Consider the following 26519-nt stretch of genomic DNA (forward strand, 5'->3'; position numbering starts at 1 on the left):
CCATCCAAATAATATTAAAAAATACTTATTTTATGTGTACTTATGATAAAAGAAGCTGAGGTATTACTGTTTTTTTAATTAAAGGTAAACCGAGGCCTGAAACGAAAAATCTCACTACCAAAATAAAAACTTGAGCCCGACAGTTTAATTCGGAAAAATTGTACGAACAATATGAGTTGTTCACTGGTTGTGAATTTAGGAATAAACTCTTTTGCTGGTGTTGTTTGCTTTTTGTTAATGAAAATGGTGTTTGGAATCATAGTGGTTTTGGCGATTTAAACAGTTTTCAGAAGGTAGTGAAACGATATGCCATGTCTAAAGATCACTTGCAGCCGTCATCAAAGAGAAAGTTTTTGGAAAAAATAGAATAGAACACACTTTGGATAATTCATTAAAAGTGAGTCATCAAAAACATAATGAATTAGTTGATAAAAATAGAGACGTGCTGAAAATACTTATTGACGCTGTGTGTTTTTTATGTTTCCATGAACTTGGGTTCATAGGTCACGATGAAATAAGTACATCAGCAAATAGGGGCAATTATATAGATCTTGTTTCACTAATTTCTAAGTACGATCCTTGTTTAAAAACTCATTTAGAACAGTCCGGTGTGGCACCTCAAATCGAATTCAGAATGATTTGATTTCTGCTATTTCGGCAGTAGTTTCAAACAAAATCATTGATGAAATTAAACAAACACGCTTCATTGCATTTATTTTAGATGAAACAACTGATGTTACCAATTTTAGCCAGCTCTCTGCAATAGTACGATTTTTTTATACAGACGGAATTATACAGGAAAGATTTTTAGGTTTTATAAATGTATCAGAAGATAGAACGGCAGACGCATTATATAAAATTGTTTGTAAACTTTTTAAATCGATTAATAGTAATGACAAGTTAATTGCCCAAAGTTATGACGGCGCTGCGGTTATGGCTGGGCATTTGGGGGATCTACAATTGAAAGTGTGGAAAACATGTCCTAGTGCGATATTTATACACTATTTTGCTCACAAACTAAACTTAGTTTTATTCCAATCGGTCATGCAGATCAAAGAATGCAAAGTTTTTTTTGCAACTTTAAGTGGAATGGCTGCTTTCTTTCCTAAATCCTCTAAACGAACTCGAGCTTTAGATACAATTGTAAAACGAAGACTACCAAAAGTTGCAGTGACGCGATGGAATTACAACGGCAGACTAGTATTAACAGTCTTAGAACACCGTGATTGTTTATTTGAATTATTTGAGGGCGAGTTTGGAGAATGGTGAAAGTGGGATACAGAAACCATAAATAGCTCGAGAGTGTAGGTACAGTGAATAGAAGTTAACGATGGTTTTTCCCCATAAGCCATAAAGTGTTCAGTAATCCGGGTTTGCGCCATAAACAAGACAATAAAAATAGTTAATAAATAAATGATTGTTCGGAATATGTAAATACCCAGTAGAAATTAAGTGTCCTTGTAGAAATAATGTGAATTAGGAAAGTTTATAGGTATTTCTGATTTTATGTGGGAGTGGTATGCAAATTTCTGATTGGCCGAGAATTTGGAAAGTGGATGTGGGTGTGTATGATGAGAGGTGAATGGATGGATAGAGGAGATGAGAGAGTTAGTTAGTTCCAGTTTCTTAAAGTGAAAGGTTGGTTTTTGAGGTGGTATCCAGAGGTAGTAAGTGATAAAGAATAAGTTGTGAGTTGGTGAAGTAAGTGTGTCCGACGATAGTTGATCTGGTACAAATTTGTAAGTAAACTTTTCCTACTTGTATTCTACGTATCGCTGTTTATTTCGGAACGAGAGATTAAGTTTGGTGAGAGTAAAGGTACGTGCATTCGAAGGAGAGCATTGAAGACACTAAATTGCAATATCTTGTTTAATATTGCCAATTACATAGGAGGCTGCTGAGAACTGATAGTTCATTTTGCATAGAACGAGGAATTGGACAACTTAAGGCAGAGGAAGCATTTCAACGGGAGAAACATTCATAATATATTTAATTTGAGAATTTTGAGTAAATAATATTATATCATATTAGTAACGTGTGAATAAGTTGTCGACAGTCGAAGGAGATCAAATTTGTTCTGAGAGGGGACACGGAGCTGTGGAGAGAATTGAATAATTCATACAAATTTTTCTTGGTACAATCGATATATCAAAATTGCATTAGGAAGGACACTGAATATTATTTGATTTGTTTATGTAGAATAATAAGCTGGATTTTAGATTGTAATTGTATTTTATTATCCATGCATTATTGAAGGTTCACGTACGTAGAACGAATTTTGTTTGATAAACATTGTATGCTAATAATTTTTGGAGGTATTTTAATCAGTTTATTTTATTACATTCTTTTCATATCATATTATGTTGTTTTATTCTGTTATTCTTTGGACCTAACCCATCAGCTGTAAAGTATAGATATTGAAGCACGAGTAAAACCTGAGATAACAAAATTGAAAGGTGTGATACAAATCATAAATCAAAAATTTTAATAATGTTTAATATATATTTTTTGTAAAGTTTTAAAATTAAAATTCTTGATATAACATTAATTATATATATATATATATATATATATATATATTGTTATGATATGTAAAATCAAGAAAATATTGGTTTGTTTAAAATATTTCAAAGTTCAACAAAAAATTAAAATAATTCAGAAAGTATAACCAACAAACATTTCTAAGAAGGAAAGTTATTAAATTCTTGGATTATCTGTACTGAACAAAAAGTAAGCTTTACATAAATTATTTCTTTGTAATACTTCAGTTGACCCGCATAAGTTTAAGTGAAACAAAAGACAAATTGAAACGGGTTTTTACAAATGCATTAGTGCAGTGATTAAAGACAATAGAAGATATTTTATAAAGAGGTTTTTGTTAGTTTTAAGAATTATAGATAATAATTTTTGTAAATAAGTTTTAGGAAATTTTATAATTATAGGTAGAAATTTGTTTGTTATCGAAATGAAAAAATGGGGAGTTGTGACGAGTTTTGATTGGCGGAGATTGAAAAAGGTGGGATAAGGAGAGTTTAGCTAGATTGAGGAGAGAGAAAATATAGGTAGTTGGTTTCCAAGTCTTCAAGAAAGAACAGTGTTTGTTCTCTGTCGGTTCCCGAAATGTAGCAAGCAGTAGTGTTGAATGTTAGTGAGTTTTTGTGGAGTTAGTGTATCTGACAGAAGCTGAAACAACAAAATATTGTAAGTCATATTTCTCTACTTATATTCCAAGAGTCACTGTTCAGGCCAACGAGAGATTCAGTTTATCGTAAAGAGAAGATATTCCAAGAGTCAATTTTTCACTCGGGCCAACGAGAGATTCAGTTTATCGAGAGGAGAAAGGCTATCATAATTTGAATGATTTGTGCTTTTGAAGGAGATCATTAAGGACGATATACTTGCAACAATCTGATGTAAGATTGCTGATTACATAGGGAGCGGTTGAGAGCAGATAATATAATCTACAAGGAACAAGGATTTGGACCACTCATCATCAGAGAGAGATAATTTTGTTTTCTGCAGTTTTTTTTTCTTTTATTGATAACACAATTTTTACACGTAATTTAGAAAGGATATAAATATTTGGATTAGGAGAGTTAGAATAGTTTGGGATTTTGAGATTTCAATTAATATTGTTTGTACCATTAATTTTTGATTGTTCACGTACGGAGAACAAAATTTTGAGAATCCTTATATGAGATTTGTTTATTGAAAACTTTTGAGTGTGAATTATTTCATTATTTTATTTCAATATATAGTGTTAGATCATATGTGTTTTTTATTATTCCGGTATTCTCTGGACCTTACCTTTCACATGTAATAGCATGGATATTGAAGCACGAATTTAACCCTGAGATAAAAGAATTAAAAATTGTGATAGAGTCATAATCATATCATTTAAATAATTTTAATTAATCAAAAAAATTAATTAGCTAATTATAGCTTGGCGCACCAAGACTTTAAATATCACAATAACTGGCTTCCAAAACGTGGGGCTTGAAAATATCGCAGCTTTACATTTGAAGGAAGGGAAAGAGATCTGGAATAAGTACAGGTGATCCAGAGATAAAAACATATAACATTGAGGGAATTTGAATTTGAAAGTATTTTGACAATTTTTCCAGGGAATATAAATTTGATTTATTGTTTGATCGTAGTTAGTGGATATTTACTGCTATTGAAATATTTGATTTTATTTTCTTTACCAATCGTACATTTGATATTTATTCTGAATTATTTGAATTTTACTGATTGCATATTTGATATTTGTCGTGAAAATTTAATACATTTGGGGAGAAATATTGTCGTGTTCTGAAACATATAGAGTGTTGTAAAATTTCACATTTGGCGGGGACAAAAACAATAACAAAAAGTAACAACATGTCTGTCACAAGGAGACAAAGTAAAATGCAGGAAAGGAAGGAGGATAACAGAGAAGATGAAACAATTTTGGAAGAAGTATCGGATAATGAAGGAAATGTGACAATAATGGAGGAAAGAAAAGAAACAGGGATGTTAGAAAAATTATTAGCTATGATGCAAATACAGACACAACAAATACAAGAATCGTCACAAAAAATGGATAAAAATCAACTGGAAACAAAACACATAATGGATGAATCACAACAAAGAACGGAACAAAAATTGGACAATTTGGAAGAAAACCAAAGAAAAATGGAACAAAAAATGGAAACGCGTATGGACAAATATGAAAACGAAATAAAAGTCTGTTTAGAAAGAAGTAGGGAAGAAACAGAGAGGAAAATAGAATTGCAGAGAGAAGAAATCGAAACTAAAATGAAGGATATTCAGAGTATGCAAAAAAGGGAATTAGAACAGTTAGAAACAAAATTTGAAATGGCTTTACAAGAAGACAAGAAAGAAATAGAAAAACAAATTGAGGATATCAGAAAACAACGAGATATGGGAGACAGGAGAGAAGTACTCATCCAAAGTCCGGGTGACATAAAAATACAGTTTGGCGGGGATATTCGGAAAACACACCCAGTACCGTTTGTTAAAAATTTGAAAACCAAATTACAACATATTAGATATTTTGACGATTGCAAAGAAACAATTAGAAACCATTTGAAAGAAGGAGCAGCGTTATGGTATGAAAGCAAGGAAGATGAGTTTGAAAATTGGACAGATTTTGAAAATAAATTTCTCAACTATTTCTGGGGGAAAAATAAACAGAGAGAAATCAACCAAGAGCTACAGAATGGAAAATATCACGAAAAAATGGGAATATCTGAAGAAAGATATGCTTTGCAGATATATAACAATTCAAAATATCTAGAATACAAATATTCTACCGAACAGCTGGTAGAAATGATCAGCAGACATTTTGAGGAAACGTTGGAAGACCACGTGATTTTGAGAAACTATCAAGATATTGATAGTTTGTGCCAATTCCTTCAATTAAAAGAAGCAAAAAGAAAAGAAATGAGAAATAGAAGACAACATGACCAATATAATGGACCGGAAAGAAGGTATTCATCAAATTATGACCAGAGAAACCGACATCCCAGATCAACAAACGAATATAGGCCGAGAAATTACAATAATTACAATAGACAACAAAATTACGATAACAGGAATGACACACAACATAGAACATATGAAAATCACAACAGGAATAGAGATGCACAAAATACTCCGAATAGGAATACTAACGAACAAAGGGATGATAGAAATAACCAGAGCTTCCAACAACAAAATAGAAGGGAGATGAATCATGTAGCAATAGGAAACGAAAGACAAATCTCTAATTCTAATCTAATATTTTTAGATGCATTTATAAAACATAAAGCAATTAAAATTGTGATTGATTCTGGCTCGGAGATATCGCTAATCAATAAAAAACTAGTAAAAGAATTAAATTTGGACAGATTTGTGTATAAGATTCCTAGGGTTGATTTAGTGGGTGCAAACAATAAAAATTTGACGACAGTAAACGAAGGTTTGGGAGTACAGATAAGAGTGGGAAACAAATTCCATATTATGAAATGTGTGGTGATTGAAGATTTAAATCATGATATGATAGCGGGAATTGATGAATTGAGGAAAAAAGATATCACCATAAATTTTGCGGAAAATAAAATGGAAATCAGAGCAGAACCAGACAACACAGGAGAAGAAAAGCAAACAGATAGGAAAACAAATTCTGGAAGGATCAATGCACAGGAAAAACACAAAGAAATCGATATGACTGTAGAGAATAAACCGAAAGTACAAGAACAAGATCTAACAGAAGAGAAAAAGAGAAGGAAGAAAAAGAAGAAGAGTTCGAAAAGAAAGCAGGAAAATAAGATGGAGACCAGAGAAAAACAGGAAATAGAAGGTACAGAAGAATTGTCGGCAACCGACGATAAAACAGAATGGAAGCAGGAAGAAAAAGAAAGTATCATCAGAGAAATGAAAGGAATAGAAACATGGTGCTCGGAATACCAAAGGGAATTAGAGGATAAAAGGAAAACAGAAGAAAAAATGGCACTAATGGACGAGAATCCAGAATTGTGTGAAGAAGTATTATGGACAGTGAACACATATGAACAAAAGGAGGATGAAAGAAAAATAAATTGTGGAGAAAACATAGAGAAGATTTTAAGAAACCATGGAGATCTTGTTAATAAAGTAAACCGAGTGGCTAAAAATTATGAACTTTCTTTGAAGGGAAAATACTTGGAAAAATTTAAAACGAAAATATATCCAATCCCGTATAAAGACAGGCAATATACGGGGTATTTTAACATTCACGACATTTATCAGTATCATAAGTAGATTTTAATAACATAGTGAAATGATTTGATCCTGGAAAACTTTTGTCATTTTAAAATTTAACAAAAAGTTTTCGGCAGATCAAATGGCGGGGATTTGTTATGATATGTAAAATCAAGAAAATATTGGTTTGTTTAAAATATTTCAAAGTTCAACAAAAAATTAAAATAATTCAGAAAGTATAACCAACAAACATTTCTAAGAAGGAAAGTTATTAAATTCTTGGATTATCTGTACTGAACAAAAAGTAAGCTTTACATAAATTATTTCTTTGTAATACTTCAGTTGACCCGCATAAGTTTAAGTGAAACAAAAGACAAATTGAAACGGGTTTTTACAAATGCATTAGTGCAGTGATTAAAGACAATAGAAGATATTTTATAAAGAGGTTTTTGTTAGTTTTAAGAATTATAGATAATAATTTTTGTAAATAAGTTTTAGGAAATTTTATAATTATAGGTAGAAATTTGTTTGTTATCGAAATGAAAAAATGGGGAGTTGTGACGAGTTTTGATTGGCGGAGATTGAAAAAGGTGGGATAAGGAGAGTTTAGCTAGATTGAGGAGAGAGAAAATATAGGTAGTTGGTTTCCAAGTCTTCAAGAAAGAACAGTGTTTGTTCTCTGTCGGTTCCCGAAATGTAGCAAGCAGTAGTGTTGAATGTTAGTGAGTTTTTGTGGAGTTAGTGTATCTGACAGAAGCTGAAACAACAAAATATTGTAAGTCATATTTCTCTACTTATATTCCAAGAGTCACTGTTCAGGCCAACGAGAGATTCAGTTTATCGTAAAGAGAAGATATTCCAAGAGTCAATTTTTCACTCGGGCCAACGAGAGATTCAGTTTATCGAGAGGAGAAAGGCTATCATAATTTGAATGATTTGTGCTTTTGAAGGAGATCATTAAGGACGATATACTTGCAACAATCTGATGTAAGATTGCTGATTACATAGGGAGCGGTTGAGAGCAGATAATATAATCTACAAGGAACAAGGATTTGGACCACTCATCATCAGAGAGAGATAATTTTGTTTTCTGCAGTTTTTTTTTTCTTTTATTGATAACACAATTTTTACACGTAATTTAGAAAGGATATAAATATTTGGATTAGGAGAGTTAGAATAGTTTGGGATTTTGAGATTTCAATTAATATTGTTTGTACCATTAATTTTTGATTGTTCACGTACGGAGAACAAAATTTTGAGAATCCTTATATGAGATTTGTTTATTGAAAACTTTTGAGTGTGAATTATTTCATTATTTTATTTCAATATATAGTGTTAGATCATATGTGTTTTTTATTATTCCGGTATTCTCTGGACCTTACCTTTCACATGTAATAGCATGGATATTGAAGCACGAATTTAACCCTGAGATAAAAGAATTAAAAATTGTGATAGAGTCATAATCATATCATTTAAATAATTTTAATTAATCAAAAAAATTAATTAGCTAATTATAGCTTGGCGCACCAAGACTTTAAATATCACAATAATATATATATATATATATATATATATATATATATATATATATATATATATATATATATATATATATATATATATCGACATACTTTTTTTATTATTATTAATATTTCAATACCAGGAACTTCATAATGGTTTGTAAACCACACAAATGGATGGATAATTAATTTGATTTTTTTTATAAAGATATACGTTTATTTGGTTAACTGCCTACAACAGCAAATATTGTGCTCTCTCCAAATTACAATTTTTCCCCTAATGAAATGTAAATATTGCAAATGATGTGATGAAAACAAATATATTTACTGAAATATACCGATAATTTTGCTCGTATTCAATTTGTTTTATGTAAATAATTAGTGCTTGTTATTGATTTGCTGAACAAAATAATTTTACAAAAACATTAAAAATCTCGTTATTAAAATGCCAACATGGTAAACAACATATTTAATTTAAGGACTGTAAAAACTTGCATTTATTTATAACAGTTGAAAATGTTTTTTATAGTCAATCCGCTGGATATTTGCAAGCGTATGATTTTATTCACGAATTGTTTTTTCCTCTCACAGAAACTAAAACGACGAATTTAAGACTTATTTTTTACTTATATAACTTATTATTTATATAGTCTAGTCGGGTTAAACGAAAAAAAGCCTTTAAATAAAAAAAGAGAACCATTTTGGCTCAATTTCAACCATTCGCCAAATCTCCGCCATTTTCAACTTTTCGACAAAAATTATACGTACTGAGATTGTTGAAAATGCGATTTCCTAAAAACGTTCTTCACAATTTTTTTCGTCACTTGACAACAATACAATCGTTGTCAAGTGATTGACAACGATTAATTTAAATTTATTCCTTTTTTGTTATTTAAACAAAGAAATAATATGCCTACTTCTACTTCTACTAAATCTTTCTCTGCTCTATATACCGATACAAGAGATATTTTATTTGCGTCAACTATGGGTGAACTGCTTCGGTATAAAAAATGTTAAAACCGAGGAATCTGTGTTTTACGTTTATCATAAAGGCCAAGCCAATAAAGGCGCTAATGAAGCTTGTTCGATGTTGTCCCATTATTTTGAAACTTTTTTACCCGATAACGTACAAGAAGTATTTTTGTTCAGCGACAACTGTCCTGGACAAAATATGAACCATACGATGATCCGGTTTTTGCTCTCATTGACGGATACAGGCAGATTTTTCAAAATAATCCATTACTTTCCGATCAGAGGACATTCATTTTTGCAGACTGATTGAGATTTTGGGGAGCTGAAATCAAAAATTAAAAAACATGACAGAATTTATGTGCCAGACCAATATTATTCCCTTATTGCTGGAGCTGGGACCAATTTTTCCGTTTTTGAGATGAAGACACATCACATATTAGATTATCGTAATTGGTGGCCAACATATTACAAACGAAACTGCCTCTCCAATGAAAGCCTAGGTTCAAAGGTACAAAAGCAACAAAAACGAACCTTCTCTCAATCGTCTTTTATGTCGTTTGAATACGATAAGTATAAAAAAGGTACAGTTGTGACTCACGATTTTATTGACGGTTTCATTAGTCATAAGTTTCGTCTTTTCAAAACGAAACGCCCCGTGTTGCTACCAACATCATTAGCTTACCCAAATAATGCTGTAGCCATTAATCCCAAAAAAAATTGCAAATATCAAGCAAGTGCAAAACAGCATTTTAGAAGAATATAAACCATTTTACAAGAAAATTTTCCAGTGGCCTACCAGTGAGCAAGCTGACGACGTAGCCCCATAATAGTATTATTCAATAATTACCCGTTTTTATAGTTACTATACTTTCGAAATAAAATATACTTAAATGGTTGTATTTCTGTTTTTTTTGTTTCATGCAAAAACAGCATTAGTCCAATATTTCAAAAGTAATTTTTCAAAAAACCTTTATTTTTTTCGAGACGTTTTATGGATCATTAATGATTAGAAACACAATTACAATATAACTTTGGATTTTGAGGTCATCCGTTTTATCTATCTTTCAAATATTTAGTTTTTTTGCTGTCCTGTAAAATTAGGAATATGTGAGTCGTGTTGTTTTTGAAATGACCGATTCAATTATTTCGGACTAAATGACAGAACGTTTTCGTAATCAATATTTGATTTTCAGTGCTGCTACTATGAATACATAATAATATATTTAAAGTGAATTATTAAACTTGTAGCTGGTAAAAAAATTGTTGATCATTTTATAGGACGTTAAAATTTTGTGTAGATTCACATCGTGGTAACGTTAGCTACTAACGAGAGTTAAACAGAGACATAGTCACTAAGCGGACCTTAGGTACGTAGCAACTCAGTAGCCACCCTAACACTAAACCTTAAGCCGCGTTTACACGATGACAATTGGCGAGACAATTGTCAGAAGACAACTGACTGGCATGAAATTATTGTCTTCGTCTAAACACTTCAGGCCAATTGCCTTGCCAACTGCCCTCACAATTGGCCCAAAATTCAGTTGTCTCCGGGAGTAGACTGAGGACAATGAGCTGCGCCCAGTGAGCCCCCCACCACTCGAAATCTCAATTGTCGCGACAATTGGCGCCGTGTAAACGGTGTAGGCCAGTAGTGCTGTCTTGTTTTTTGCCAGTTCCCTCACCGGACACAACAGATGACGAGCAGTAGGCCATGTTTTAGCTGTCTACTGCCATGGCAATAGTTGGCCCCGTATAAACCTCTTCTCGTTCAACTGGACTGGCCTCCGACAATCCGCAACTACGTGATGACAATTGTAGAATGACAATTGTCATCGTGTAAACGCGGCTTTAGTCAGAAGGTTACACAAACTTAACTTTTGCTTTACTACACACCTGCTTACATTTTTCTGTCCAACGATATTTAATCCAAATACTACAATATTTAAAAATAATATCACTTAGGACTTAGGGGATAACAATCAAGACTATGTATTTATGATTTACCGTAAAATGAGCATTATGTATTGATGTAAGATAATTGTAAATATACTTTATTTTTGTAGATGTAATCATATTTTTTGTGACGAATTTGAAAAATGTAAAAAATTATACTTTAAACTTTCTTTTGTACGGCTGTTTAATATATTTTAAATTGGTACAACTCAGACAATAAACATTTTTGTTTACGCCGTAAATCAAAAAGGCATTGGCTCCGAAACTAATACAAGACCAATAAATGCTTTGTTGTGTGGTTGCAAATTCATCTGTTCATTACTAAACGCCGTCTGACCATTTGTTGGACAGTTCGTCGACAAAGCCTCAATGAGACAATATATTTCACTGGTATTGTTTATCTTTTGTTCTATTAAAGGTGGTTTTTCATATATTAATATGAACAATAGAAACGTGCCCACAATTCAAAGAAATTCAAGGGATTTCGTTTTTAATTATATCGATGCTTATTCTGATAAATTGTAAATAAAAAATTTCTTTTAACATGTTAGTGATGTGTAATAGGGTTGTACAATAAAGATTTAAATAAAACTGAAACTTCAGTATCAATGGCAGAATCATATCAATTAAATTGTCGAGAAAATCGACGAATTCTACTTAGAGTTAAAAATAGAAATTTTCAAGAATATTAGGAAGATAAATAACTTTATTGACAAAGTGGGTTTCATCCAGACAATTAAAACCTCTTAAATATTCTAGAAAGATGGGGACCAAGGGAAAGATGTGGAAGGGCAAAACTACTTTTAATTTGCTATTTCAGCAAAGAAATAATCATAGCATTAAATAACAAGATAATGCACACACAAATCACCCGGTAATAGGTGCGAAATCAAAAAGATTCACTACAAATTCCACAAAGAACACAAAACGCAACTAGAAACCCTAGAATAGTACCATATATGATTAATATAGTTTTGATCACCAATTATTAGTAGAAAAAGTTGATAAACGTCAAAAAGTACCATTACAAGTTTACAGAGTTTTAGAACAATTGAATTTAAAAGAAAAATCATTAAAATCCAAAAACAGAAAAAAAGCATGACGAGAATATATCTAACAGAGTAAACTTATCAAAAGAATTTAGGAAATGATAAATGCAATTTCATGAAGGGAATATATTAGCAGATCATCAAGAACTACAACATGCCATTACATTGTACTTTTATAATTCACTCACATTAACCTTTTCTATTATATTTATATATATATATATATATATATATATATATATATATATATATATATATATATATATATATATATACGTTATTTTAACATTCCTACCTTATCAGACATCCGGCCTAATACAAAATAAAACACGAAATAATAAGAATATTTTTTTAGGTACTTGATGAAACCTTTGACTTTAAGCGAGTTATTGAATGAGCTCAAAAATGTAATGAATAAAAGATTTATGGATACAGCACCACTAGAAAAACACCATAGTTTAGATGAGTAGATGGTTTCGTATTATCAAAAATATAGAGTAAAAAAGTTTATACGTGGGAAACCTATTAGATTGGATAACAGTTTCGAATGGAGACTACTAAGCTAAGTTATATCAAGTGGTTTAATCTATATGGGGGATCTTCTATCACTATTCAAGATAAATATAAACTTCTTAAAATCCGTAAACTAATTTTCGAAACCAAATTCAGATTTATGCTTTAATCTGTGCCTTCTAAGAATTGCAAGGCCAAACAGACGTTGATAAAGATGTTATTAGAGACATGAGGAATCTAAAAATTGCATTCCACAACATATCTCCTTAACTAAGCAAAAATCCTTAACGAATTGGTTTCTAGTACTCGTATAGAGTATATCGGAATAAAAGGAAAAAGACAGTTAACTGTGTATCCTGTTCGTGAAATGCAATTTTTAGATTCCCCATGTCTCTAATAGCATCTTTATCAACGTCTGTTTTGCCTTGCAATTCTTAGAAAGCACAGATACAAGCATAAATCTGAATTTGGTTTCGAAAATTAGTTTACGGATTTTAATATCAGATGTCGCTATTTGCGTCTATACGAAGCCATAATAGAGTTGCTTCCTAAGACAGAAAAGATTTATTTTCACGTTTACAGCGACTGCGAATAGCCGACTCTGAAGAGCCCTATTAGGGCGAAATACGTATAGGGCGGATACACAGACACACTGTACGTGAAATCAAATCTTAACTGTATTTTTCCTTATAAACTTCTTAGTTTAAAAGCTTGTGCTGTCTCACAATTTGTTAAGGCCCTAGAAGACTACTCTTCTATTAAATCTATAATAGCTTACTCTAGTGTCTTCCATTATAGCAACATATCATTAAGTAATATTTAGAAGGGCCTCAAAAGCTGCTGTTAATGTTCAGCACAAAGCTCCTATGAGTCCAAGGTCAGCAAATCTTTGCAACTTGCGTAATTTAAGGTTCGCAATTTTTTTGTGAGCATTTGACCACTATTATACTATCAATGAACATGATCTTTGTGGTTTTACTATTATATTATAAACACAATATAATACGCTGGTTTTAAACTTTACATTTTTCAACAGTTAATCTAGCTACCATTATTGTAATCACCGCGCTCTTGATTAGTGTTCATATCTGCTAGTTTGTAAGTGTAAATACATGAAGGTACTTTACTTTACTTATTTAATTTACATATATACTGAAGTACCTTTTTCTTTCAGATTACAAACCATCTTCTCACAGAAGCCGTAAAGATGAACAAGCTTCAGAGGATGGTAAGATATTAATTTTTATTTAAACTTTCAAAATTATATTTGTATATTTATTATCGAAGATGGTTACTTAAATGAGTACTTCTTCTTATTGCACCGTCTCGTTTCGAAGGTTGGTGATCCAAATGGCAATTGTACCTTTGGAAACTGCTGTTCATATTCATGATTGTTTTCCTTGCTTGTTCGATTGTTAATAGGATTTCTTTTTTTGGGTTACACTGCCTGTTGATATTTGCTTCCAAATATTTTATGGAAGTTACCTGTTTTATTATTTGTCCCTTGGCATACAAATGTACGTTTGTTGGTATCTTTGAAAATTTTGCTATGACAAACTACTGCATTTATTATATTGTGTAGTTCTTGTTCTTGTGCGTTGCTTGCTATTAGGACAGTATCATCAGCGTACATTATATTGTTTATGCTGGTTCCGTTAATCTTGATTCCACCTTTAACCTCGTCTAATGCTTCTTTGTATATGTATTCCGAATACAGATTAAATAATAGTGGTGATAAGACGCAAAATGTCGCACTCCTCGTCAGAGAACTCAGTCAAATGCTTTTCAATAATTAATAAAACACGCATATACATCTACATCTCTTTCGTCGCATCGTCTCTGAATCGTTGTGTTTTTTACATTTAAGGCAAATTTTACATTTAAGGCAAAAAGAGCTCCGAGTGTTCCCAATTAATTTCGAAATCCGGATTGAGTGTCACTCATCTGAAACTCACACTTCTTGTAAATTCGTCTATGAATGATTCTGAGAAAAGTTTTAAGGACATGAGACATAATGCTTAATATTCGATAGTCATCGCAGTATGAGGCACTGGATTTTTTTTTGTCTTACGAATGTTGATTTTAGCCAGTCTAATGGTATTTTACCTGTGTCATATATCTTATTAAATAGTGCTGTTATTAAGTCGACGCTTTTACTTTCGTTTTCTGCAATTACTTTAAATATTTTAATATTGATATTGTCTGGACCGCTAGCTATTCTGTTCTTCTGAGCTTTTACTGCATAAATAACATAAATAACATAAATAACATTTATGTTATCTTTGGAACTTTTTTATTTACTAGATCATTCGTGGATGGTGGAGAAGAAGGTCTAACACCGTCAAAAATTGTTTGAATGTATTCTTTTCATCTCTCCAATTTGTTTTTTGTACCCATAATTCTCTCATTTGATTTGATTTGAGTAGTAACTTTTTTTACAGTTGAAAAAATCGAACGACTCATCAGAAACAGTAGGTGACAATGGGTAACAATATAACTACCTCTAAAAGGGGGGAGTCAAAGTAAAACAAAAAACTTACAACTTTATTTAGCAGCCTAAGGTCTCCTTTAATAACTCCATTTATGTTAAGTAAATCGAACATAATATTAGTAGTATAATAACCAATCTGCCTATTATAAAATCAAATATCAGTTAATGTATGGAATATAAAATATTTATATTATAAAATCTACTTATTTCTCACTTGCACCGTATGCAAGCACCCTCGTTCTTCATTGGAAAGTGACACGTTTAAATACAATGTTTTATTTTACGACTGTCTAGAAGATAGAGCTCTCTGAACTTTATGAACAATAAAGTTTGTCAAAGTAAAGTCCACGTAAAGATAACAACGAAGGTAAAATTTAAGTACACCTTCGAAACTTTTCGTTAATAATTGCGGATGCAAGGCGTATGGAAAAATTCTAATGGTAATAAAAAGTGGTTACAATGTTATATTATAAAAATGTACGGGTGGATATTTTAGAAAAGACATACTTAACGAAACCAATAATACGTCTTTCCTTGTTTTCTAACTTTATAGTAAATCTGGTCTATGACTTAAATTTTGCATTTCTTTGTGGTCTTAATCAAGTCAAACATTTTCGCTTTTTTTTTAACATATAAGATTTTTACAATCTGTTTTGCAGTGAAAACAATAAGTAAAATTTTTTGTCTTTACATGACAGAAAGATGTAAGGTCCAGTGACCAAATCATCATGACACAAATTGGCTTGTTTACCGATAGGATGCGCACATACACTGATACGCGAGCACTAAAACCGGCACTGATCACAATGGCTGGGTGGTGTTGAAGGCGTAACTCCCACTGCTGTAGGCTCTGTCAGGATCGGTGAGGTAGGTCCAAGGGGTCATGTCACTTCAATCTCTTCGCTTGTTGGTTGTTGAGAAGATTGTGTGCCAGGGTATTAGGATGCACCCGCAACCTGTTTTGATATTGTTCAGAAGATTTTTTGCACTCTACAGAGACTGTTAGTACCTGAAGATCTCTATGTATGGCTCATTCTGGATATACCAAGGTGCATTAGCGATTGTTCTCAGAGTTTTGGATTGGAATCTTTGTATTATCATAATATTAGATTTGCTAGCTGAACCCCAGAGCTGTGAGCCATATGTCCAAATGGGTTTTATTATTGTATTGTATATCAGCAGCTTGTTGTCAATCGAGAGGTGAGAGTTTTTTCCCAACATCCAGTAAAGTTTTTTGTATAAAATTCCCAATTAAAGCCTTTTCGTCCATATATATTTGGTCCAAGTTAGACGTTTGTCAAGGTGAATACCTAGGTATTTTAAGTCATGCTTTTGGGGCAAAGGATGTCCATTGAGAGTAACTTGTGGACATGTACCTCTTCTTAGAGTGAATGTAATTTGTGTGGATTTTGAGGGGTTACTCTAATTCTCCAGAGTTTAAGCCATTTATTTGTTTTGTTCAGATGTAGTTGCAGTCTCTCTGATGCTGTTATTGCGTTGCTATGAGAGGCCAAGAAAGCCGTATATATCAGGTACAGCATCGGTCCGAGCACACTACCCTGAGGTACACCAGATAGGATGGGGTAGAGTTTTGTATAGGCTTCACTATATTTTACCAGATATCTCCTTTCTGTAAGGTATGATTGAAGCAGTTTAAAGTTAGGGTAAGGTAAATTTTTCTTTAATTTGTACAGAAGTCCTGTATGCCACACCTTGTCAAAAGCTTGAGAGGCGTCTAAAAAGGCTGCAGTACAGTATTGCTTGTTCTCGAGACTACTTCTTATTGTTGTGTATAGTCTGTGAACTTGTTCGATTGTACCATGTTGGTTACGAAAACCGAATTGATGGTCAGGTATGAGGCACTTTTCGTCCAATATTGGTTTGATTTTTCGTAGCAGAAGTTTTTCGAAGACCTTAGAGATGACTGGGAGTAGACTAATCGGTCGGTATGAGTTGACATCTTTTGGATCTTTACCAGGTTTTTAAATGAGTATAATCTGTGCCACTTTCCATTGCAGAGGGAAGTAATGCAGACTAAACATAGCATTGAAGATCATAGTGATTATTCTGTAACAGTCATTGGTTAGTTCCTGGAGGATCTTACCCGTTATGAGGTCGAATCCCGGAGCCTTATTAGGTTGTATCTCATTCTTTATTATCTCTTTTATCAAGTCTAATCAAGTCAAACATTTTCGCTTTACTTGCAAAAAGCGTTGCCTTGCATTGCCTGGCGTTATAAATTGTCATAAAGAACATTTTTGCCCTCTGATTGCATGCCATAAATCCCCAAGTTATCGTCTTTTGACAGTCATTATTATTTTCGATTTATTTCTTATTCTGTTATATATTTAAACTTGTCAAATTCGTTCGAAATCGTTCGAATTCATGATATTTGAAGTATCCTTCTGCAACTGATAGATTAATAAATTACTTACGTACTATTCTAAAACGTAACTTGATTTCTTTAATTTGGTCTATAATTTCTTTTATCTTCTTCATTCTTATGTGTAGGCTTTAAAGCCTGTTTCTTCTTCAATATTAGCCCCCTAAAGTGTTTAAATTATCGCACCATCTTTTTCTTGGTCTGCCGATACTTCTTCGTTCATTTGGTGACTTATCTCGAGCTATTCGTACTATCCTACCATCTGCCATTCTACTAATGTGTTCGTTCTACTCTTATATTCGTTTTGTTACCCATCCATTTATGTCTTCTATATTGCATGCTCTTCTTATATTTTCGCTTCTCTCCCTATCCAACAGACTTTTCCCTGATATTTGTCAAAATATTGTTATCTCTGTTGTTTCTAGTAGTCGTTTCGATTTAGATGTGTCAGGTCTCCGCCGTATATGTTATTATAGGTCTAATTGCTGCTTTATAGATTCTTGTTTTTATATCTTGTCTTAAGTGTTCGATCTTCCAGATTGTGTCATGAAGAGTTTCCGATGCTTAACTTGCTTTTAAGCTTTGTTGTCGTACTTTTTCTTCAAGATCTCCGTAACTAGTTATATCCATTCCCAGATATCTAAACCTTGCTTCATGCTTTATTATTTTCCTATCAATTTCGATTTTACATCATAGTGGGTATTAAAATATTGTCATTCATTTGGTTCTTTCTGCTCTTATTATCATATTGTAGTTCTTCGCTGTTGTATTGAAGATGTGTGTTAATTTTTGGAGCTCGTCTTCTGTCTCGACGATTGATACGGCGTCGTCCGCATAACATAATATTTGGATTTCTTTGTTCACTATTCTGTAACCATAACCTTTACGTACTGCTTATATTTTTTTTTTTAGATTATGTGAGGTCGTTAAGGCCATGCGGCCTCACCGCACTTCGACCTATAGAGATCTTTTGTGCATACCTTAATCTAGTTAAACTCTAGAATGCCAATACTTCTGATGAAGTTAATTAGCTTCCTAGGTGACTTGTTCCCTATGTCAGAGGACGCCAGACTGACCTCTCCTAGGAATTTTAGTCTTTTGCAGAACAGTGCTACGCAGTTGCATAGTATATGTTCTGCCGTTTCTTTTTCATTGTGCAGAAACGACAGTTCTCACTATCTGATTTGCCCATCTTCTTGAGATGATATCTCAGAGGGCAGTGACCAGTGAGAAGGCCAGTGACCATTTTGATATCTTTTTTACTCATTTCGAGAAGGCGGTTTGTTGCAGTAGGCGACACTTTTATGAGCCTTTTTGCTTGCCTTTATCCTGGTGTGTTAGACCAATATGATCTTAGTTGATTGAGTTCCCAGGTACGGAGTTCCTCTCTGATGTGGCTTTTCGATAGTCCACAGAAGGGTTCCGGACCCTGGAATGGGGTATTAGCTCCTTCTTTTGCGAGGCTGTCAGCTTCCTCATTTCCTGCAATTCCCTTGTGACCTGGCACCCACATCACAGTTACATTGTTGCGTTCCGCCAGCTTCTTGAGAGATTTTTAACAGTCCCAAACCAACTTCGACTCACATGTAAATGACTTTAGAGCCTTTAAGGCGGCTTGGCTGTCTGATAAAATAAGGACTCTTGCCCTACGGGTGTCTCGGTTGAGACATTCTTGGGCACTTATGTCTATAGCATGTATTTCTGCCTGGAAGATAGTTGGGGCGTTTCCAAGAGATTTAGATAGCCTGAAATTGGGCCCGGTAACTCCCACTCCTGCCCTTTCATCTATCTTAGATCCATCCGTATACCATACGAGTGAACTTTCTTCCACTTTTGGTTCAATTTCTTCACCCATTTGGTGGTTTTTTATGACCACTTCAAAGGGTGTTTCAAAGTCGAATTTGACTGGCATAACATCTGTCGGCATGTCCTTAGAATCCAATGGAATTTCTTCTAAGATTTTCAGGTGGCCAACTAGATCTCCAGGTTTCATTATTTGTGTCTGTCGCAGTTTTCAGGCGGTAGTTACTGCCTCCCTCCTTATGCAGAACTGCAAGGGAGGAAGGTTCAGCATCGCCTCTAGAGCTGCAGTGGAACATGTTGACATTGCCCCTGTGATTCCCAGACAAGCTAGCCGCTGCACTTTTTAAAGCTTGGCGTTAGCTGTTGTTTGTTGTGTTTTTGGCCACCATACGAATGATGCGTATGTGACCATGGGCCTAATTATTGTTTTATATGACCAGAGAGTCATTTTCGGTTGTAGGCCCTAAGTTTTTCCAAACGTCTTGCGGCAGGTCTAACTTGCCACCAAAGCTCTGGATAAATTTTTTTCAATATGACTATTCCAGGTGAGTTTTTGATCTAGGGTTACCCCCAGATATTTTACTTCCTTGGAATAGTCTAATGTGATGCTATTCATAGTTGGAGCCTGTAAATTGTATTTACGTCTCCTTGTGAAAGGTATCAAAGTCGTTTTACTGGGGTTGACATTTAAGCCCTCTTTCGAGCACCAACTTTTAACTTCGTTAAGAGCAGTTTGCATGAGACTAGATATAGTCTGGTCATGCTTGCCTCTAATTGTAACAACTAGGTCATCTGCGTAACCTTGGGTTATAAAACCAGAATCATGCAACTTAGTGAGAAGGTCATCCACAACCAAAGACCACAGCAGAGGCGATAATACTCCCCCTTGAGGGCACCCCTTTACCGCTGTCACAGTCACAGATTCTCCTCCAATACTAGCAGTGATGATTCTCGTTTTTAGCATTGACTGAATCCATTGTATTAGTGAGACTTCAATGCTCCTCTTTACTAGTGCTCTTTTTATGGATTCAAGAGAGGTATTATCGAATGCTCCCTCTATGTCAATGAAAGCGCAAAGAGCTATTTCTTTTGCCACTATTGTCTTTTCAATTCTTTCGACTAGCGAATTCAGAGCATTTATAGTTCGAACTAATATATACTGCTTATATTAGTTCGTCTATTATTAGATTAAAGAGAAGTGGGCTTAACAAGTAACCCTGTCTGACTCCGCTTTATACTGGTATACACTGTGCTAGTTTTCCATTTATCTTTGCATGTATTCGACTATGGAAGTAGATGTTTTCGATGGTGGGTGTAATATTGATTGGTATGTTCCTTTTATACAGTATTTGTAAGTCGTCTTTGAGTTGGATGCGATAGAAAGCTTTTATTAGGTCTATAAAACATATTAGGTAGGTATGCTGGTATATTGTACTCGATGGCATTTTCTGTGATTTGTCTTAATACAAATACGGTGTCTACGCAGGTTCTTTCAGATCTGATTCCATCTGTTGTGCATCTGATAAAGTTGTTAGTTTGTTGATTTTGTTGGTTAGGACTTTTGTGGTAAGCTTAAGTGCGGTGCTGAGTAGATTTATACCTCTATAATTGTTAAGGTCTTCTTTATTTCCTTTCTTGAATATGATATTTTTTGCTCGTTAGTTATTCCGTCTGGTCCTAGTGACTTTCTATTTTTGAGTGAATTTATGGCTCTACTACTAGATACTAGATAGGATACTACTTTATATCTCTACTTCCTGAAAACTGATTTCTATTTCGTGTCTTAATTCAGGTACGTTATTGTGTTTATTATTTTGCTTTTCTTTAAACAGTTCCTCAGGTATTTTTTCCAAAGTTTCTCAAGCCTTATAAAGTTAGACTATTATTATTATTATGATATAGATGAGTATACTATAACCCTATCGTAGCTGTTGTCATGTGCCAACGCTGTTGTTTACGTACAGTTCCACTTTATTGTAACAACAAAGAGAATATCGAAATGCGGCACTCAGCAATGTACATTGAAATTTTCATTATCAGAAATCCCAATTGCGGTTAAAAATTTTTTGAATAAATTTGAATGTATCACAAAAGTGCTTCGCTTATTAAGCTTTCAGTTGCTTACTGAGGCTTGGAATTATCCTTTTTTGTTTTCTTTTTAACTTTTAATCGTTTCAATTTTATTCATTTTATGTTCACTTTCGTGTTGAGATTAATTGGAAAAGCGTAGTGTTTGCAGATGTAGGTATTCAGAGTGTTCCTTAATATGAGCCATATTGTTTTATCAGAGAAGTGGTACTTTTAATATGCATTACTATTATTTGCAGTGATTATAGCTAGTGAGTGTCTCTTTTATAGCGGTGGCTTAGTTTTAAATTAAATTTTTCAGTCAAAATATCACCATTTTCATTGTTTTGTTTTTTACCTGTTCTTTTAAGGTTCATAACTTTTTCAGTATGTTATAAAGTATGTGCAGTATTACCCTTTATAATAATGTTTTCAAAACTTCACGAAGCATTTCCTAAAGTTATTAGAAATTAGTAAACAGAAAACTTAATAAATATCAACCAATAAAACAAGCTGCATTTATAATTTTATATTACTTTTTACTACCTCATTATTATTCTCTATTCCTTTGTCCCTATTCGGGATCTGCTTCCTAAGCGCCCCTACCAGGTCTCTTTTCACTCCTTATTTATCCTAAAAAATACTACAATAAAAAAAACAACACTAGGAATTCTAAGATTTCCCACTTGGCGAAACTAACTAACTCAGAGGTTGGAGGTTGAAATAAGTATATGCGGCTTGCGGATGCCCTGCATCGAAATTAAATCTAATACCGTCTTTTTGTTTTAAAATAAAAATGTTTAATAAAAGTGTTTCTTTGTTGTATAGCTATTTTAGATATATATAGATTATATGTTGTATAGATTTTTATTAAAGTCAGTATATAACTGTAAGTGGATAATAAAACAAATTATGAATTACGATCAAAACAAAGCCAATAAAAATAATTGAGATTAAGACAAAGTGACAAAAACCTCCAGTATTGACAGTCACAATAGGGGACAACTTTAAGTCATTGGACGAGATAACAAGAAAAATTTCTGTTATAGAAAAGCATCGGAATCATCTTAGACATAGAAGATAAAGAAATAACCCTGTTCAACTGAATGAAATTGGAGAAGAAATAATATAAGAAGTAGGGGAAGGGGGGGCAAAACGGGGTAGTGTGGCAAAACGGGGTACCCCTCTTATTTTCCAAACCACTAGTGCAATTGAGCTACATCTCCAGGAATTTCGTGTTCACGTGGTACGACATCACCTGATGCCGCCGTTTGGCTGTACAGCGCGCCAAAGTCGATGAATTCGTTGAATAGTGAGGATTGATAGTGGTATTGCAATATTTACATATTTCGTTTACAAAAGTAAGTAGACTGGAACTATATTCACTCAATAGCTATTTATTTCATGTCATTGTCTAAGGTGTGAACTTATAATTTTGTTAGTATTATTACGTTTCAAGTGTTGCACAAATATGCAGCTGGGGCAAAACGGGGTAGGGCAAAATGGGGTACTACCCCATTTTGCCCCATGAATTGATATGTTTGGTGTTTGATTATTCTAATTACATTTTATTTTTCTTCAGATAATAATGGTAAGAAATTATAAAAGAAAAACAGATCGACAACAAAGTTCGAGTGAACAACAGATGCACGAGGCAGTGCAACTAGTTATAGATGGTTTCATGGGATATAAGAAAGCGGCTGAGCAATTTAATATACCCCAAACTACATTAAAGCGCTACGTTAAAAAAGGCGAAACAATTCCGAATACAAAATTCAGAAAACGCTTGGACGTTATATATCATATATATATATACATATATCATATATATTATATATTATATCTTTTCAATAGAACAAGAAGCAGAACTAGCAGTTTATTTGACCACCGTGGAAGCTCAACTATTTGGTATGACCATGAATGAATTAAGAGAACTTGCTTTTGATTTAGCAGATCGCAACAATATTGTTCATCCGTTTAAAAATTCAAAAGCAGGTTTAGACTGGGTAAAAGGATTCTTGAATAGGCATCCTAATCTTAGCTTACGAAAGCCAGAAGCTACCTCGTCAGCTAGAGCAATGGGGTTTAATAAAGCTCGCAGTAAAACAATTTTTCGACCTTCTTTCAAATATTTTGGATACCCATCAGTTAACAGGGGATAGAATATATAACTGCGACGAAACGGACTTAACAGTAAATCCTTAAGGTCATTCTAAAGTAATTTCCAAGAAAGGACGTCGTCAGGTCGGAATTTTAACTTCAGCTGAACGAGGTCAAATTGTTACCGCTGAAATTTGTTTCTCCGCTAGCGGGACATATGTTCCCCCAATGTTAATTTTTCCCAGAAAACGCATGCAGCAAGAATTCCAGACTGGACTTCCATCGGGTGCGTTTGCTGAGGTTCAGGAGACTGGGTGAATGACCAAGGAACTGTTTGTTGTTTGGTTTCAAAGATTTATTTCTTTTACCGGAGCCAAAAAAGAGAAACCAATTCTGCTTGTTTTAGATGGACACTCCACCCATACCAAGAGCTTGGAATTAATTGATCTTGCACGAGGTAATTGGGTAATTGTGTTGTGTTTTCCGCCCTATTGTTCTCACCGACTTCAACCACTAGACGTGGCATTTATGAAATTGTTAAGTAAGTACTACGAGGATGAAGTATGTAAATGGTTAAGATGTAATCCTGGAAAAGTCGTTACCTTGTTTCAGATAGCTTCGTTATTTGGGGCCGCTTTTATACAGGCTGCAGCGATGAGCACAGCTATAAATGGTTTTCGAAAAACTGGAATCTGGCCATGTGACATGAATGTTTTTAAAGATGAAGATTTCTTACCTTCAGCAACGACAAACATTGAACTTTCTCTCAATGATACAAGGGAGATGCAAGTCCAGAGTACTACAGCTTTCAAAGATTCTGCCCAGTCACCTCCAGGCCAGCAACATCTAACTTCCATCCATCTAACTTCGTCCCAACCATCCATGATTGTACAAAATATTTTCAGTCCATCGACTTCGGCACAATCTTCCATTTACTCAACTTCTCAACCAGATCTGAATTGTAGTAGTTTTAAAGGTGCTAGTCCCCAAATCATTTTGCCAATTCCCAAAGTATCACAGACAAGTAAAAGGACTACCAGAAAACGTGGAAAAACTGTGATTTTGACATCATCGCCATATAAGGACGAGTTGCGGAATGCTGAAAATCAAAGGCAAGGAAAAGCAGACCAAACCGTAAAAAGAAATCTGCTTAAAAATAAAAAAGGCACTGTTAAACCAGTCAAACAACAAAAAACATCATCTACTATTCAGAAAAAAATGCCAATTCCTACTCCTGCTTCATCTGATAGTGAAGAAGAGGCTGCAGAAGATGAGTGTCTATACTGCCATGACTTCTCTGAAGAAGGGTGGATTCGTTGCCGATCATGCTCCAAATGGGCACATAATTCGTGTGCAGGAGTTGATGAAGATGACGATGATGCTACACACTTATGCGCTCTATGCGAAAATAATTAAAGATACATATGTATTTTATTGTTCAATACTTATGAATACAAAAATAAAGATATTTTTTACCTTCTGGCTTTAGCTTTTAGGAGGTACCTTGTTCTGCCCCATAGGTGGAGCAAAATGGGGCAAATGACACATGCGTCAAAATATTAGTATACATCAGAAACGTCAAAACTACTATGTCACGCAATATTATTTTTTTACTTATTATTTCATAGAGATTACGCTTACAGCTTGAAACAAATAATTTTTAATACCGTGTATGAAATATGTAAGTTCAAATCTTACGTACCCCATTTTGCCCACCTTTCCCTTACATCTAAAATCACTACAAGTATATCATATAATTCGAGAGAACTTGTGATTATAAGAGTCGAATGACAACTACAAATAGAAAATCAAAATTGTTTAACATGGTCATTTTTCAGAAGGATATAGTAAACCGCAGACTACTAATTTGCTCAGTACATCTCTTAAAAATCGATCTCAAACTGCAATGATATATTATACATAATATAAAAATGAGGCTTTTTTTAAGGTGGAAAGGGGTATCACAAAAAAGTAATATACTGCTCCCATATTGCTATACTATATATTACTATTTTTATTCTGGGAATAATATTTTTTCGTTATAATTTTTTATAATTTAACTGGTTATTTAAATAAATTAAGTTTATTAATATTGTTCTGAAGTTACTTTCTTGTGGCATTTTAAAATAATTACTTAATTCAATTAAGTTTACAGTAAAAAGTAACCACTGTTTTATTCGTTTTAGTATCAACAACTACTACAGATGATAAAAAATCTCCCAGTTCCTCGGAATCAGGAAAATCTTCGGCTAAACGTGCTAGACCTAAGCCTACATCACCAAATCGTCAGGGTCCTCAGCAATGTCAGGTAACTAATAACTTGTGTTTATACTTATATAATATAACTGTGATACTAGCAGCAAAATTAATTGTAGATATATCACATTATTTGATGGCCCATTAAAATCCGCTTAAATTTGGAAATATTTATATACTTGTATTTAAAAATAAGTTTGGGCCAAGCAGTTAATTAGTCCATATTGAATTAAGGATGTAATAAAATGGATATCTTGCAGAACGCAGTTTTACGTATATCTTGGTGCCATTAAAACAACTCCAGTTAAACCTCTTCATGTAGAAGCTATTGAGCCTCATTCGAATCACAACAAGGCAGTTCCTTGTATAGAAATATCTTCTTAAAATATCCGAAACTAACAGTATCTAATATTAAATTAACATGATCTTACAAATTAATATTGGTTGGCCAGCCCACTGACGTCCAAGTTCCGCCCCCACAAACCCCCCACGCAAGTTCCGCACACGCAAGCCCCGCCCATTGAAGTCACAAGATGGTCGCCCTCTTCTTCTATTAGACTGTCGCAATACTCTTCTTTTTTCTTATATGTCATGTCAATTCCTCTTCTTTCGCTGTCACAATTCTTCTTCATTCTTATCTGTTATGTCAACTCGTGTTTTTTTCGGCTGTCACAGTTCTTCTTTTTCTT

At 33.6% G+C, this 26519-nt stretch overlaps 1 protein-coding gene across 3 annotated transcripts in view; it reads left to right on the forward strand.

Annotated features, from left to right (window-relative positions):
- The window catches only part of LOC140442020 (uncharacterized), a 1060727-nt gene that overhangs the window by 885599 nt on the left and 148609 nt on the right, over positions 1-26519 (forward strand). For all 3 annotated transcript variants that reach the window (XM_072533056.1, XM_072533055.1, XM_072533057.1), the window contains 2 exons: positions 13905-13958; positions 25761-25882. In XM_072533056.1, coding sequence (XP_072389157.1) covers positions 13905-13958; positions 25761-25882 — 176 coding nt within the window. The remainder of the gene's footprint in view (positions 1-13904; positions 13959-25760; positions 25883-26519) is intronic.

This window comes from Diabrotica undecimpunctata, chromosome 5 (assembly GCF_040954645.1).
Source record: "Diabrotica undecimpunctata isolate CICGRU chromosome 5, icDiaUnde3, whole genome shotgun sequence".
Taxonomy (NCBI): domain Eukaryota; kingdom Metazoa; phylum Arthropoda; class Insecta; order Coleoptera; family Chrysomelidae; genus Diabrotica; species Diabrotica undecimpunctata.